At 34.6% G+C, this 17,756-nt stretch overlaps 3 protein-coding genes across 3 annotated transcripts; 2 read left to right on the forward strand and 1 right to left on the reverse strand.

Moving 5' to 3' along the window:
* Positions 1-250: 250 nt before the first annotated feature.
* On the forward strand, positions 251-8,504 carry LOC102604212 (uncharacterized). The gene is made up of 7 exons (XM_006354841.2): positions 251-788; positions 1,969-2,057; positions 2,153-2,291; positions 6,976-7,071; positions 7,205-7,327; positions 7,651-7,913; positions 8,033-8,504. Exons 1-7 carry the CDS (start codon positions 620-622, stop codon positions 8,141-8,143), a joined length of 990 nt encoding a protein of 329 aa, XP_006354903.1. The 5' UTR covers positions 251-619; the 3' UTR covers positions 8,144-8,504.
* A 1,446-nt stretch (positions 8,505-9,950) lies between these two features.
* Positions 9,951-11,260, forward strand: LOC102594688 (uncharacterized). The gene is made up of 2 exons (XM_006354893.2): positions 9,951-10,635; positions 10,725-11,260. Exons 1-2 carry the CDS (start codon positions 10,459-10,461, stop codon positions 11,178-11,180), a joined length of 633 nt encoding a protein of 210 aa, XP_006354955.1. The 5' UTR covers positions 9,951-10,458; the 3' UTR covers positions 11,181-11,260.
* Positions 11,261-12,904: 1,644 nt separating this feature from the next.
* LOC102604541 (succinate dehydrogenase subunit 5, mitochondrial-like) lies at positions 12,905-15,649 on the reverse strand. Its single transcript, XM_006354842.2, has 4 exons — positions 15,414-15,649; positions 13,767-14,077; positions 13,501-13,686; positions 12,905-13,174 (listed from the first exon to the last, which is right to left on the reverse strand). The coding sequence occupies exons 1-4, from the start codon at positions 15,580-15,582 to the stop codon at positions 13,118-13,120; spliced, it is 723 nt and encodes a 240-aa protein (XP_006354904.1). The 5' UTR covers positions 15,583-15,649; the 3' UTR covers positions 12,905-13,117.
* Positions 15,650-17,756: the final 2,107 nt, after the last annotated feature.

Consider the following 17,756-nt stretch of genomic DNA (forward strand, 5'->3'; position numbering starts at 1 on the left):
TTTTTGATTTGTAGAAATGAATAAATAAAATGAACATTTATTTTTAATATAAGAGTCGAGTAAAATCGAACAAAATGAAAAAAATATATTCCCTATGAGCTCACACCTTCTTACCTTAAATTGAAGATAAAGAGTGTTTAGCATCGAAACAACCATTAATCGAAACTCAAATTTTAATGGCATTTTATTTTTAGTAACAAAACGAAGCAATAGAGAAACCCAAAAAAAGGCATAAAACTTTCCCCGACATTTTTGTTTAGCAGTAGTATCACACGTTACGTCACGTAAACCATAATTAACGCTACCTAATTAATCTTAATTACTCACTTTAATTTCACAGATGAATCAAAAACCCAAAATAACACATTTCACTAACGACAGCTGCCGGAGATAATAAAAGAATCTCCATTATTATGTGCTTTGCTACTTCATCTCCATTATTCTCTTTTTAATTAATAAATTACAGAAAAAAAACAAGAATTCTTGATATTGGTACCATCGATCTACTTTGATCTGTGTAGAGAAAACAAGAAACAAATTCCCCTGAAACAGTCTACACATTTCTTGATTTTGGGGGTTTTTTTTTTGATAAATATTTGTGGGTTTCAAAGATGATGAAATGGAGGAGAAGCAGAAGTTAAAGAAAGTGGAAATGGCAAGAGGGAAATGGATGTCATACAAGAGAACAACAATTGTTATTTGTACAATCAATATTTTTATTGCTCTTTATGTGCTTCATTCTCTATATACTTCTGTATATATGTACCCTTTCAGTGATACTCAAAGAGGTAATTTTTGCTATTATTTATGAATATTCTGTTTACCCCATTTGGGATTTTGTTGTTTTTGTTCAAAAGTTGTATGCTTGGTTGATAAAGGGTGGATTTTGACACAATTTTTAGGTATACAGTAGTTTGTTTTTAGATGGCCCTTTCTGTTGATTCTGAATTTTCTGTTTACCCATTTGGGATTTTGTTGTTTTTGTTCAAAAGCTGTATGCTTGGTTGATAAAGGGTGGATTTTGACACAATTTTTAGGTATACAGTAGTTTGTTTTTAGATGGCCCTTTCTGTTGATTCTGAATTTTCTGTTTACCCATTTGGGATTTTGTTGTTTTTGTTCAAAAGTTGTATACTTGTTTGATTAAGAGTGGATTTTGCCTCAGCTTTTTAGGTATATACTAGATTGTTTTTAGATGACCCTTTATGTTGATTCTGAATTTTTTTGTTTGCACATTTGGGATTTTGTTGCTTTAGAGGAAAGTTGATTGCTTGTTTGATAAATTTGTGGTTTTGCCATAGTTTTTAGCTACATAACATACACCAGGTTATTTTTGGATGACCCCTTGATGCTGAATCTTTTGTTGAATCATTTTGGGACTTTGTTGCTTTGTTGATTGCCTGTTTGAGAGATGTGTGGTTTTGCTATAGTTTTTAGCTACATAACATACATCAGGTTATTTTTGGATGACCCCTTGATGCCGAATCTTTTGTTGAATCATTTTGGGACTTTGTTGCTTTCTCAGAAAGTTGAATGCCTGTTTGATAAATAGGTTCTTTTGCCACTACTTTTAGCAATCAGAGTCAGAATTTCACTAAGGGGGTTCAACATACAAAGAGGTAAACACGCGAAGAAGTCAAAGGGGTTAAACATCTGCTATATGCACAAAATATAATAATTTTAACCGTATATAAACAATGTAATTTTCCGCCGAAGGTTGTTCGCCCTAGCTCCGCCCTTGTTAGCTATACCTCAGATTATTTTTGGATGACCCCTTTTATTCATTCTGAATTTTCTGTAGGCGCATTTTGTGATTTTGTTACGTTCTTGGAAAGTTGAATGTCTGTTTCATAACTTGGTGCTTGTGACACAGCTTCTAAGTATATGCAGATTATCCCATTTAGAGTTTTGTTGTTTATTTGGAATGTTGATTGCTAGTCTGATGAAAGGGTGTTTTTGTGTGTACAGCTTTTAAGTATACCCCACAGCAGATTAGGAAAATGGAAGAGTCAATTCAATTGCGGAAACAACTAGAACCTGTAGAACTTATTAATGTGGTAAGACCTTTATTTGACATTTTGATATTTGGTTCCCGAGTTTGCTGTTTTTCCATAGACTTTGCTTGATGAGGAATGCTTCTTATCTGGTGAAGGTAAATGGCTTAAAGAACGAACTTTTGATGGATGAAAAGGTGCAACAAATACCGGAACATATTAAACAGAAGATAACAGATGAGATACTAGTAACTTTAAAAGGCGTGAATGCTAATGAAGATGCGACCGTGCTACAAGGTGATTGTGCCTTCAATATCTTCAAAATGTGCTATACTTGTTATGTACCTTCATTCTTAAAGCTTTTATTTGGGAAGACCTCTTGGCTGTTTATGCTGTATCAGTTAGTAATCAAGTAAGTGCAAGGTAGGTTAAGGCTAATAAATCAATCTGGAGATTTTACAATGCGATCAAGTTGCTAGTAATTGTTATCTGTATCTGGTCGAGTGTCTGAGATTTTCTTTTACCAAATTCAATGAGTGGGTAATCATTAAACTTTCTTAGAGGCAGTTCACATGACAGTAGCTGAAACAGGTGTTTTGGTCTTTCTGGAAAGGAAACTGTCAGAATGGAAGAGTTGTTCCACTTAACTTTGGGTTAGATACTCATGAACACTTTAAACAGTGGCAACTGTTGGATTTTCTTTGACATGGATTTTCTGTTTAACCATTAGCTGAAAAGTAAGTGCTAGTAATATCCTTTAGCATATGCATATGATGTTTATGTCCTCGAATTGGGAGTTGTCGGAGCTTTGGAATCGTGATATTTAGGTCTATGCTTTCATTCTTTTTGCAGAAAGGAAATTATTTTATTATCAGATGCTCAAGATTTGTTTCTTTTTCTCTTCCTATAAGACAAGTCTATGCTGTTTTGTCTGGACATTTAGTTTCCAAAGTTATCAACGGTTCTGCTCATTGCTTTTTCTGTCTTCATGCTTGGTTTGTCTCCAGATTTTGTCTTTTCCTTTCTTCTTCCCCATTAAGTGGTTTCACTGTCTTGTCTTTTAAATGCAGGAACTGCAGTTGCTTTATTTTTTCTTTTCCGAAGTGAAAAGTTATGTATGAATAAAAACTTGAATTTGTGTCTTTTGGATTCTTCTTAGACAATGGCAAATTTATGAATCAACCGTATCTCAAGATGTTATTCCTTTGTTCCGTTGGGATATGAATGACATCTGATTTCCATTCCCTCTCTCCATTGATGTACTAATCATTTCATTTAAATTTTCTGCTTTTATCTACTCATAGCATCTTCAAATGTGGAACCCGAATTACTCCATAATTTCAGCTCATCAGTAAAACAACAAAACCAAGCTGCATAACTCTTTGTAAATGAGGAGAATAAATAAATCTATTGCTGATGCAAGAGACTGGAAGAGAGATAATTTTCATATATAGTAATTTCAGAGTTTGTGCTCACGTACTGTTTCTGTACATTAAATTTAACCTTGAGTGCAGAAATAAAGGAGAGGAAGAGAAAGGAATGTAAAGCTCTAAAACTTTCTATTGATCTAGTTTGCTTGCATGAGAGAAGTGCAACAAGTAGAAAGGCGGGAGGTCTTTTTCCCCTTGGACCAAAATACATAATTGAACATCTAGAAGAACCACTTCTTTCTATTACATCCAGTCATTTGTAGAACATGCATTTACTTAAATAGTTATCTTCCTGTTGCATAGCACTCTCGTGGCACTCTTCCATTCCAACTATCTTATTTTGATTATGTGTTAAATCTTCATCTATCTTGCTAATCCCATTGAAGATTAAGCTTAGATATACATTTAGGCACCATAATTTCATCTAATTTCACTTCACCTTCTTGTTATGGAGGCTTAACTTGCAGCACATATCCCATCTCACTTGCACTTATCCTAAAACTGTTTTCTCTTAATGTGTTTCTCTATACTTCCAACTTTAGTTGATTCCGTCACTAGTTTCATTATTTAATACAATATCATTTGTAATTAGCATATATCATGCAATCTCATGTTAACAATAAGGGTAACAAATATCTGTTAAAGATATATTATTAGTGAGTTGGAATAAACCTACACGTGGGAACTCCTATAGGAGGCTTACACTTGTGATTGCTTCTTCGTATATATGCTCTCCTAGCCAGTATTTCTAGTATCATTTGATTGCTTAAATAGGTGAGGATGTTGCTAGGACAAATTTTGTGTTCATCAGAATGCTATTCTTGTTTGCCTTAACAAAGAACACATGACATGGGAATTGTGGACGTCAGTCAATGGTTATAGAAACAAGTGTGAGGCACTTTGTATAAAAAAATATTTACAATATTTAATTTCCGCATTAAAAGGGTTGGCCATCCACCGCCCATAAAGACATTTTTCTTTCCTTGAAGTTGAATTGCCAAATTTGTATTCAATTTTTCCATGTGAATCAAACCTCAAACATTTGTTCAATTTCTGATATATCTATTGGACATCTTGCTCGTTCCCAATACCATTGTCTCTGATTTTATCCCTTTGTACAAGTAACATTGCTAAAATATTGAGACGTTAGATAACAGTTTTCTTCCCATGGTACAATGTAGCGAGTTTCGTTGCTCTCTGATGTTACTTTTGCTTGCATGCTTAACTGATTGTTTACCTCTTTCTTCTACTTTTTGGAGTACTTATTTTACATATTCATAACTTTTTCCGAACCTCATGTATCTTGGCTTTTCAATTATGTCTAATCTGAGATCTATATGGATCTTCTAGTAGAATGGATATCTTGTAAGTTTGATCCGTTCCCTCTTGGACTGGTATTTATCCTGTTCAGGCTTGTCCCTATTATGCATACTATATACTCAAGTACATGTGAATTCAATTCAGAGGTGTAATTTTTAACCTGGTTTTCAATATGTTTCAAGCATTTGTAGCTTCCTTCATTCTGACTCCAAATTCTTTTTACCTCCGCCACTGGTTGAGCTGTTGAAGAAGTACCCTCTGGAGAATATGATGACTCTTAAAGTTAGGGTAGTTGTTGCTTTTTCACATGCGTCACCAACTAACAATCATGCCTTTACGTCTTGAATTATTGGTTATAGTTCCCTTCATTGCAGACTTTGGAGACTAGGGTACAAATCACAACATAGGCAAAATGTTTAGGTGATCTCTTTCTATTTGCTTAGGTTTTGTGGACATAGTTACCTTGTAACCATACTAGTAGGAGGATACACGTAGTTCGGATTGTGGAGGTTTGCGCAAATTGTCCTGAACACTAATGTTATCCAAAAAGAAAGAAACAACATATACCTCCCTTCGTTGCATACCCATGTGAAGAGCAACAGTTTCCTGGGTGCTTTAAATCTCCATATTGGCATTCATATGTTTTTTGTCACATCCTAAGCTAAGAGATTATAATTAGACTTCAAGAAGAACTTTGGTGAAAATCTCTTCTGAATACAATCTTATCTACTTCCTTGCATTGTGTAAAGTTATATAGCTTGTGGAGGACTCTTTCTGCCCTCAGTTCCAATTAATAATCTCCACAATTGTGTCTTCCTTTGTATTTGCAATGGAGCAAAGGTGAAGGAACTCGTCTTTGTGAACGGTATTACCACTCTAAATGTTAAGCAGAATGGACCATGTCTCCCATTTCTGGAAATCAATTTAAAATATCTTGAGTCATCCTTTCTCTCCTCACGATTCCTTTCCATAAGCTTGTTTCGTTAACAATAATCCCTCTCTATTGAGAACCATCTGTAATGGGTGCAGCCGTACTTTTATTAGTCACTTCCACTCACAGAGCCTTCTCCTAATTCATGAACCTCTATACCATTTTCCTGATAGTGCTCCGTTAAACATAAGACAATCTTCGCATATCCATCCCGCTATTGTTGACAGGGGCTATGACTCTCCGACAATTTACCCAATGAAAATTTCCACCTCGATACAATCCTCCAACTTTCTCTTTTTTAGACAAAAGATACTGGTTCTTATTAGCCACTGAAGGTGGGATGGGAAACAAACACATGAAGCATGGAGGAATGTTCCCTTTGACAGGTACTATGCTAAGTTGCTCGGACTTGGGTGCGAGTGTCCGATATGGGTGTGGATCTAGAAGTCGGATCCTTCATGATCTGGTTTTTAAGATTTGGGGATATGGATCCATGTATGGACACGGGTGCGGAGATTCGCCTAAAAATAATATCTAAAAATAGAGTTATAAAACCTAAATTATGAGATATTATGTGGAGAACTTAAGGAGAATCTTGGAAGGAGATTAAAGGAAAAGGAGTGACGTAGAAATTTCTATATAAAAGGTATTCCATTTTCTTCAATTTCACCTTAGCTTTGGTATTGATTATAGGAATCATTAAAATTGTCTAGGCTTTTCCCATTGATTTTGGTCAAAGTACCCAAAAGCCGTTGACCAAATTGGACACGGATCCCACACCCACACCCACACCCATGTCGTGTCCACACGGGTGCGGCACCAGAAGTGAAGAGTCCGAGCAACTTAGGTACTATGTATTGCTTCTTCCGTCCTTCCTATCTTTTCCCAAACTCTTGCACCATTTGGTTCCTAAAGCTCCCTTGTTGATTTTACTGCCTAAGGGAAGATTCAAGTATTTTCTTGGAAGCTCATCTACATTGCATGCCCAAACGCGGTCAGTCAGAGGGATATTCTTCACCTCATCAATCGGATGGTTTACTTAAATGCCACTTAATTTGATGATTGACAGTGGAAATACATGTGTATGTAAAGACCGAAGTAGCCACCGTAACATTTTTATATGGATAAGGGTATCCAGTGTAATACAACTTATTATTATTTATTTCCTTAATGAGTTCTGCTGTTATGAGAACAACTAGTCTATAACTCTATTTGATATATTCATTCTATGTATACATTTTGCTGTAGTTCATTTTACAATTTCTGGTTATCATTGTTGATGGTGTTTTTGTTGGAACAGATGCGGTGGAAAGTTGGCGGAGAGAAAAATTGAAAGAAGCCACAGAACTTATTCATGAGAAGACATCAAATTCAACTATTTCCCTAAAGGAGGCTAGTATGTTCTATATAAGATTGCTGTTCACATTTTGTATTTTCGGTTTTCTGTTGATGTTGCAGGAAATCCTGTATCCCTAGTTCAGAGGAACTTCCAGAAAACAGATGATAAGTTTTTGTGACATTGCTTGCAGGGTTACTTGCACGAGCTTTGGGCGACAACTGGGCTGAACTGTCAGAAGAAATTGGTCTCTGGATACCCGTTCAGATCATCAATACGGAACACGATGACAAACCTGAGGGTGAAGAGGAACTTGGTAATGACATTGTTAATTGCTCAGTACAAATCCTTTCAAGTTTTTTTGTTATGGTACAGATCAATCATTCAGCTTCTCATTACCTCCCAGTTTTGAGGGAGAAAAGAATTCTTTTGCAAGCGATTTTGTTATTATTGTTATATCATTTGTCGTTTCCCCATTTTTGGCATAAATGAACAATCTCTTCTATAGAAATTGTGCATGATTAAAATTTGACCAATCAAGATTTTGTCCTCTTTATTGCAAATTTGCTCACGAGAAATAACAAACTCTGGAGAACCTGTCTTACTATAGATTCTTATGCAGTAATTTATATTCTCCAGATTACGAAGTCATAGCTGGCAAGCAGCTTCCTCTTCAGTGTCATACTGAAGTTCATACTGATTATGGTGGTGATGCTGTCAGATGGGGCCTCACACATCACAAAGAATCTGCATACGATTGTTGCATGGCTTGTTTGGATCAAGCTAAGCAAGCCGGACCTAACCAAAAGAAATGTAACGTATGGGTTTACTGCCCATCAGAGACAGGATGCCACTCTCCGGATATTTATCAACACAAGCATCAGGAGTGCTGGCTGAAATATGTAAGTTTCGCCTTTCCCTTCACAAAGTTTACTACCTTCCATTCTTGTCTTGCAAATTTGATATTCACCAGACTAAGCTGTTCTCAATTCCCTCTCCCCCTTTTCATTTGCAAATGCAGGCAGAGAATCCTAAATTGAATTTTAAGGACCGTTATCCTGAATCATACAGAAATGCGCACCCAAATGCACCAGTAATTGTTCCGTGGATGTCTGGTGTTGTTAGTGTATAATTTATCACTAACAAAATAGACGATAAGCCTTGAGATCTTGGTGTAATAGTTCCACATTGAGGCAAGAAAACTAGGATCAGTTTTCTTGATTTGCAGTTTCTATGAGAGTGCTGCTTCTCTTGTTGTTTTACAGGAAGATAGAATTTGTACCAGAATAGAACCTTTTTTTATGTATTACACTGTGATTAGCGCGGTCCTGGTATCCTTAAGGAAGTCCAGTGCCTAGGACATAACATTTTTTGACATTGTAATTGTTGATTAAAGTTTTCAGTTTATGTCAAAAGTGGATCTTAGCAACTTTTTTGGTCAATTATAATCTATGTAGTGTCTTTTGATGAACTAATGTTTTTGGCTTTCTTGATGTAAAATGTTTCTTTGAATCATTTGTTATCTTGGAACTCGTATATTGTTTACCTGCACTGGATGTTTACACCAAACTATTGATAACATGACATGTGTCTTCCACATATACTAGGTTGGTTGAGTTGAATTTGGTTAAAGAATCACATGCTTTATGGATCAACATTCCCTAAGGTCTATTTTGAAGACTGACTAGGAGCTAATTTTTTTTATTAATGGTGAAACTTGATTATAATATTCTAAACTAACTTATGGTATTTTTTTATTTTTTTTAGCAAATCTACCACTAGACAGAGCGTCTAGCGGCCTTTTATTGAAAATAAAAAGATATCAATAGGGATAAGTACAAGCAAGGGGGCCTAGGCTTTACCTTACTATTCCTAATGAGATAACAAGTCTCTACTAATTAGCAAGCATGGAAAAAATAAGAACTAGAGAAAACTAGGTATTCTATGATCATCACGGAGTTTATAATCCTCACTATGATGATATTACAAATGAGGATGCTTAAGTAATGCAAGAATATAAAAGCCAAGAATAAAGATGAGTTATCCACCTCAAACTTCATTTGATATATGTATGAACTAAAAAAGTTAGTTTGCCCGTCTAAAGTAATATGAAGTATTTCCTTCTTATCTTCTTCTTCAAATTTGTCCAAAAATAATTGATAGTTCATCACTTCTTGTTGGATTTGTTGGATCTGGATAAAGTTGTTGACACTGTCATATGATTTTGCTTCGCCAGTCGCATCGATAGATACCTTGGAACAAATTTCTCACTCACCTTAACTTATGGTATTAATTATGCTTCAAAAGGTACCGCTATAAAAAAACAAAATCATTAGGTGAATATCCTGAAAAGGAAAGAGTGTTTGGTAAAGTGAAATATTATTTCAAAAGATATTCTTGTTGATGAAATCATTTTCACCTTTTATAGCTGCAAGTTATTCCTCCACAACTATTTCAACTTTCCTCTGTATGACTTTATTCTGTCACAAACTAAGTTCATGACACGTATTGTTTGCTTTTGCCTATTTTTTTTTTACATGTCACGCCTTATAAAGTTCTTCATATTTCTCCATTTTGATATGGTATTTGCCTTCAGTGTTATGTGCACCTCATTCTTCAGAAACTTGTCAGTCTTTTTGATCTTTGTACCCTCATGGTTAAATTTATGAAATGAGAAAAAAATAGTTCACCAACATCTCATGCAATGTTATTAGAGCACATTGTGGTGAAGACATGTCTTATTCAATATCAAAATGATAAATCTCTTATACCAAAACAATCATACAAGGTAATAAACATTTATAAGTGGTCTTTGTTTGGTGCAGTGTCCTCTTCACCCTTAACTTCAGGTTGAAGTGAAAAATAATAGCCCCAAATATAGAAGCATTACTTTACCATGAAATAGAAACAACAAATAAGATATATAGAAGGAAAATTTAAATGACGTGGCAAACATTTAGATTGTATTTACGGAACATAACTATAGTTTCAATAAATTACAGAACATACATTTTGGATTCCGCAGCAAATACACATGCTGATACAATATACATTGATACAACTCTTTCACACGTTATCAGCTGACACAATATGTAATGCAACTGATACAGTTGATACCCGCCTGATATAGTTCGTTTGCCTAATACAATAACTGTAGCTGCGATTCATAATTACGCTCTAAACGATAGCTATTTGGCATAGTGGGTTGGAAGAAGTAGTCCAAGTAGCTATCAGTTATTTTCTTGAAAACTCCTTGGTTGGCTTTTTTAATGTTGTCTTCACCTTAAAGATTAAAACCCCCTTAAAAAAAAGTTAATAGAAGATAGAAGGCCACTTTCATCCAAGAATTATACAAATAAAGAATATTTTTTTACAAGTATTTAGTTCTCTCTAGATAAACCTTTTCACCTATAACACTCAAAGAATTTGATTGTTTTTTCTCCAAACATGGTGTTGTTCTCTCCTAACCAAGAAGTATCAACAAATCCTTCTAAGAGATGCAAATTCTTCTCTACAACTCTCAAGGATGCATTTGCTAATTGTCACATTTTTAAGGAAAGACATTCTAGTACTCAAAGTTTAGAGGAAGAGGATGTCATAGATGATTATGATGATGAAGAGGAAGTACTAATACTAATTTTATACTCTTAAGAGTTTCTTTTAAGATGAATGTATTTGCGATATATTCATGTTATTGTGATTTTTACATACAGGTGTTTGTGTCAATAGTGATAAGTAAATACATGGAATCGAAATGCAGAAAAAAGGCAGCTATCTCAAGTGAAAAGTTCAACTGGACATTATCTACAACAGCAGGGGATTTATTCATATCTGAAAAGCTAATGCAACAAAAAGAGGACAGTGCAGATGAAGAAGATAAGGAAGAGAGGGAGGATTTCTTATCTGTTGGGACTCGTCTTTCCAGGTGCTCAAGTGCTATCAGCTATGAGGCATTTGCTACTGCTAAGACAACGTTTTCCAGGTCTTCAAGCTTGAACAGGATTGAGTTTCAAGATATTCCGAGAATTTCTGTTATTAAGGAATTCTCTCACTGTGAAGGATGGCCATTTGGTTTAAGCCGTAAAATGTTGTTACTTCCTCCTTTGCCAAAATCTCCAGCTGATTCTTGGTCATGGAGAAAGAGTGCTAGAATGATCAATATACACTAATTTCTGGCATTCAGAAGAATCAGAAGGAATTTTTTTCCAGAAAAGAAAGGATGTTGATTTTCGTTTTTCATGTATTCACTATGTTTCTTTTTTTTTGAGATAAAGGTAACTGTGTATTCACAAAAGGCTCATCATCAAATAAATGATGAGCATAGGTCACTTACAATCTCATCAGAGCATATCAAACTACCCTATGGGAGATTACAAATTACCTATGAAGTCATCAAAAAGTTCTATATCCCCCATCATATCTTGTTTACACCAAAAGTACAAAAGACTAAGGCAATTCATTCTAATTTTCTGGATGTTGTTTCTCTTATCCACAAAGCATCTTCCGTTCCTTTCTTTCCATAGGGACCACCAGATGCAGGCTGGGATTAACTCCCACCAATCTTCATTTGACTCCCTTCTTCCTATCTCCTTCCAGCTGTAGAGCAAATCCTTAGTGGACTTTGGAATTGCCCAGCATACACCAAGAAGACCAAGAAACATGTTCCACAAGCTTGTAGCTACTTTGCAATGAAGGAATAAGTGACTATTAACTTCTGCATCTTGATCACACATAAAGCATCTTGAGCATAATTGTCTGCCTTTCTTTTGAAGCACTTCATGTGTTAAGCAGGCCCTTTTGCACACTAACCAAGCAAAACATGAGATCTTCAATGGTATTTTTATCTTCCATATTAACTTCCATGGCCAGTTTCTGATCTGTGTTTGGCCAATATTGTATCTGCAGTAACATGACTTTACTGTAAACACACCTTTGCTTTGCCATCTCCAAATAGGCTTATCAGGTTCAGTGGAGGTGCCTGGGAAGGCATTGAGGATCTGAAACAGATTAATGACCCTCTCGATTTCCCAATCATTGAAAGCTCTCCTGAAAATGAGATTCCAACCCTGAGGGCTCCATAGTTGTGAGATTGTGGCCTTGTTTTGAGTGGTGAGCATAAACAGGTCTGGGAAGAGTGATTGCAGGCTTTCATCCCCAATCCAATGTTCATTCCAAAAATCAATTTTCCTACCATTTCCCACCCACCAATCTTCATTTGACTCCCTTCTTCCTATCTCCTTCCAGCTGTAGAGCAAATCCTTAGTGGACTTTGGAATTGCCCAGCATACACCAAGAAGACCAAGAAACATGTTCCACAAGCTTGTAGCTACTTTGCAATGAAGGAATAAGTGACTATTAACTTCTGCATCTTGATCACACATAAAGCATCTTGAGCATAATTGTTTGCCTTTCTTTTGAAGCACTTCATGTGTTAAGCAGGCCCTTTTGCACACTAACCAAGCAAAACATGAGATCTTCAATGGTATTTTTATCTTCCATATTAACTTCCATGCCCAGTTTCTGATCTGTGTTATGTTTCTTGACAATGGTTATAACCATTTTTATGCTTAGCATACTTCAGAATCTGTGTTGAATGGTTCTTCCATGTCCTTTTTTCTTCCATTTTTCGGCATTAACACCAATCAAAGATGTCCATGGATGCAGGTTCTATGTTTCAGTAACACGAGGTATAACCATGTTCGGTAAACAAGCAACTATTACTATGGGTCAACCTCAAGCTAGTTGGGTTGGCTACATGGCTATATGAATCCTCATTGTCCATGTCATGTGAATTAAGCTCAGCGTATATAAACAACTTAAAAGAAGCAAAGCAAATTCATCAACTATCCAGAGAATTTGATGTAAAAGAACACAACAATTGAAGAAACAAAGATTAGAGCTTTCTGAATATTCAAGAAAGTATTTCCTTGCATAAGTTTTTAGGATTATTATCATTTGCCTGTTGTAGTAATCACATGATCAAACTTGAGAATCAAGTACAACATAATGTATCATATTGGAGCAACCTGTATTATCTAAAAAAAACAACAGTTTTCCAAGTGATTGAAGACAAAAACATGGTGGCTTTTCTGCCATGATTGAAGGGCTATGCTCTTTGCTCAACATAAGAACCAGCAAGTCCAGAAGTCCCAAGTACCGTAACCTGGATTCAGAAAGGCGGACAAAACAGTGAGAAAACAAATAATGGTAACAGGTTCATCCATCAAGATACCTGAGATTATTATTTTGAAAATGCAACAAAAATCTTCAGGAAACATTTTGTAAAATGAATTCTAAAACTACCTGCAGGATAAGAAAGTTGGTATACGTTTCTAGTAAAAAAATTAATGGATGAGAATATTGAGCACATGAACGTTTATATTAAAGGCACAATAAAAGAATCATGAAAAACTAGTCTATGTACTTAAGAAGTCGTAACCTACAGAAAAGCTGAAATTCACGCAATCAACTAGCTTCAATTAGATGTACCTTTCCCCATGCAGCATCGAGGCCACTGCATCGCATCTTTAAGTGTATCATCCTAGTCCCCAGCTCCATCTCAACTTTCTTCCTCAAATATTCCTCCTCTGGCCCAAAGGCACTCATGTATGCGTTGTAGCGTTGAAATATTGTGTGCAGTGCATCAGAGAATTCTTTTGACAAAGGCTTCACATCCTGCCAGCAATATGAGTAATTTAAACAGCAAGAACTTGAGAAACTGTATGCCAACCCTTTGTTTCATTTACTCGACTTACTTCACCACTTAAACCGATAGCATCATCGATATCCATTTTCAGAGATGTAAGAATCCCAGTGAACTCCTCAACTGCCTCAGCAGCACGGAAAACATTCGCCAAAGCTTCCTGGCCAGCCTTGTCGTCAGTAGTTTTGGACAGTGCATTCTTTGCATCATAGACGACAGGATCTGGGAGCTCATGCCAGCTTGCAGCCATCAAGTCTTTAAAAGCGCGTTTGACCTCCGAATCTTCTATCTTAGGCATGTGAGTTACATCCTCACTGAAAGAACGCATGCTTCCCATTGCCATTGTGAAAGGATGCTGACATTCTAAAGTTAAAAAATATCCATGTAATGTCAAATTCCTGATGCAAGATCATGAAATTAATATAAAGAATAGGAAACTACAAGCACTTCGCGGGTAAGGTGATTAAGAAGCTTCTCGTTTTGCAGATTCACCTCCTATAAAATATGCTTTGGGAAACCTAAGAAGTAATCATATAAAGCCTGTTTGCACTAACAATCCTAAATATGTCACAGTAACCATGAGTTATAAATAACGCATTCGAGAATACAACTCCTACAGGTTCTTGAATCCAACTCCACTGAACCACGTACCTGAACTCTTACATTTATTAAAACTCCAACTTTCACAGGACAACTTAGTTGGTAGTAATTGGACACCATAATATAAGTGTGCCAGCAAAAGTTTTGTTTGTTGGATGAGGATTATGGCCAGAATTTTATTAGCTTAAGGAATCTGATGCCCCTCAAAAAAATAAAATTACACCTATTTTTATCATCACATATACGCAAACAGCACCCATGGTAGATAAGAATAACCTAATGATTCCACAATCAGAAATGACAAAGCAGAATTAGAAATACTAAAGAGAGCTGAAGGATGCATAAGCTAAAAAGTACGGTAACACTAAACCCTTGATAAATTAAGGCAGGAGAATTGAACATTCAAGTGAAGAAAAGAGAAATGAAGCTTCAAACCCCCTATATTTTGTCACCACTGTTGACCAAAGAAAAAACCTATTTTTAAATCTCCCTGAGCTAACATATGATTCAGGTGTCTCAATCAATCAATCTCAAACTACCTCGACTTGTATGCATGCTCTATTCGAATTTGGACCAATTTCATTTCAATACTAAATTCTTTCTCAAGTCAAATTAGGATTTTTTTAAAACAGGTTCACCAAATCTCCCACTTATCCAATACCATTCATGTACAACAACTACATACCCGGTATAGTACCGCAAAGTGGTGACTGAGGTGTATAGAGTGCACGCAGACCTCACCCCTACGGCACTACCTCAGAACTAGAGAGAGACTGTTTCTAATTGACCCTGAACTCAAGGAAAAACAGTCCAAAATACCATTTATGAGTATCATTAAAAAAACCATTAATCCAATACCATCAAAGTTTGCAGCTTTGGTACTTATATGATGGATTAATTGAAAATACCCACACTCAAATGAAAAATCCTACCAATATAAACATCAGATTGAAAGCAGAATCACCGATTCAAAATCTTTCCATAAAAAAACGGATACCCATTAACCAAATTGAGCTGAATAACATAATCCGATAACAAATTCAACAAGGATAAGCAGATTTGAGAATGCCCAAATAAAAAAGGAAGATGGTGCTAGTACCAGTAACAGTGTTTCTCGGAGAAGCTGAGAAAGACTGGGGTGAGAAATGGAGGTGGCGGAGGGACTGGTGGTTGACGGCGGAGGTTGTGGCGGCTGCGGTGGCGGAGAAGACCGTAGATCTGCGGCATATCGATCGATACAAAGATCGCATCAGCACCATTTTCTCCATTTCTCTGTTAACTTTCTGGTTTCTTCTTTGCTAAATGGGTCGTAGGTTTCCAGCAAAAATTGAAATTCTCCTTGTTATTATTATTATTTTAATAAATTATTACTAATAAATTACAAAAATTAATTATAATTAATTACACATATTATTGTTTATTAATTTTTTTTTTGTAAAACACATTTTCTTTCCTTCAGTTGCAATTATTGTACCTAATTCCAATAATAACATTTTTATGATTAAATGGTCTAAATGTTTTTTTTTAATCACAACAATATTGATAGCTTTTTTTTTTGCCAAACACTTATACAGACCCTCAAACTTGTCCCTAAATTTCATTTTGACACTCTAACTCAATCTTGTTCCATTTTAATCTTTTAACTCCAATTTTTATGTTTCATTTTGGCACTTCTAAGTCATGTGGCAGAGTGTGTGCATCACACTTTCTCTAAGAGAATGAAATACAAAAAAAGTATTTTTTTTTTTAAATAATAAAAGATTAATCCTTCAATTCTATTTTTTTTATGTACCATTTAAACACAAAATACTAATTTTATGATTTATTTATTTCTATATAAGCTCTTCAACTATAATTTTGCATTTTAAAAATTGTCGTTCATCCATTAGTTATTGTAAAAAATTCAAATTGACGGATGATCATTTTTTTTTTTTTGAAAAGTAACAATTTCTTTTTGAGTGTTTTCCTGTATTTTTGCGTGAAAAATAACCGACGAAAGTGTGTCAATTTTATAGTATTATTAATTAGCAATGAACATGAGTTTTTTTTACTCGTATTTAGTTGAATAAAAAAATAGAAAGCTGGTACTTGAGTTAGTCCAAATAGATTAGATATGGAAAAAAAAATATGTGGTGTTATTTAATTTAATTAATTGTTTTAAAAAGAAAATCAACACACTTTTGTGGATTATTTAATCGATGCACTTTTGAAACTCGATAGACTTCGTTGGGTTGTCATTGATTTTCTTAAGAAAGAAAATCGACACACTTTCGTCGGTTATTTTTCACGCAAAAATACAGAAACTCTCAAAAAAAATTGCTACTTTTTTAAAAAATAATCAATGATCATCCGTCAATTTGAATTTTTTACAATAACTAACGGATGAACGACGATTTTTAAAATGTAAAATTGCAGTTGAAGAGCATATATAGAAAAAAATCATTAAATTAGTATTTTGTGTTTAAATGGTACATAAAAAAATAGAGTTGAAAGGTTAATCTTTTATTATTTTTTTAAAAAAACAAAGGGAAAAGGGACGATTTTTAAAATGTAAAATTGCAGTTGAAGAGCATATATAGAAAAAAATCATTAAATTAGTATTTTGTGTTTAAATGGTACATAAAAAAAATAGAGTTGAAAGGTTAATCTTTTATTATTTTTTTAAAATATACTTTTTTTTGTCTGTCACATCACTTAGAAGTGCCAAAATGAAACATAAAAATTAGAGTTAAAGGGTTAAAATGGAACAAGATTGAGTTGGAGTGCCAAAATGAAATTTAGGAACAAATTTAAAGTTCTGCATATTGTTTAGCCTTTGTTTTATGAAGAAAAAAACAATGTTGAGTTAGAGTGCCAAAATGAAATTTAGGGACAAGTTAAAAAATTTGTACATGTATTTGACCTTTTTTTTTGGTTAATAGCTAACAAATGCCATCTTGTGTAATCATGTGGTACAGATAATTTTTCCATTGAAACAAAATTTTATAATCAAGAGTATACGTGTCTTCAAATGTGCATATTTTTAAAATAAAATAATTGTCTAATGAATCGTCTAATGTACCCCAACAATCAATTGGTTTATGAAATCATCCCTTTGAAGTCAAGATATTGAATTTTAAAAATCCAGATATTTATTCTCAGATGTCATTATCTCCAGCCGTTGAGATTTAAAGGATATTTTCTTCAGGCGGAGTCAAGATTTTTAGATTATAAATTTTAAATTATAATTTTACTAAAATTAATTGAGTTCTATCGAATTCATAATTTACACGTAGTTTCGCTTTTGTTTTCGTGGGATGACTTTATCATTGGTAGATAAATAAGAACAAGAAAAATGATGAAAATTAGGCATGTCTACTTCAATTATACACCATTTGCTCTGACGGATAAATTACTCGATGGTAGCAATCAGTACTCAATGAAGTAGAATAAAAACTGGATA

Source organism: Solanum tuberosum, unplaced genomic scaffold (genome assembly GCF_000226075.1).
Source record: "Solanum tuberosum cultivar DM 1-3 516 R44 unplaced genomic scaffold, SolTub_3.0 scf00184, whole genome shotgun sequence".
NCBI classification, from domain to species: Eukaryota; Viridiplantae; Streptophyta; class Magnoliopsida; order Solanales; family Solanaceae; genus Solanum; species Solanum tuberosum.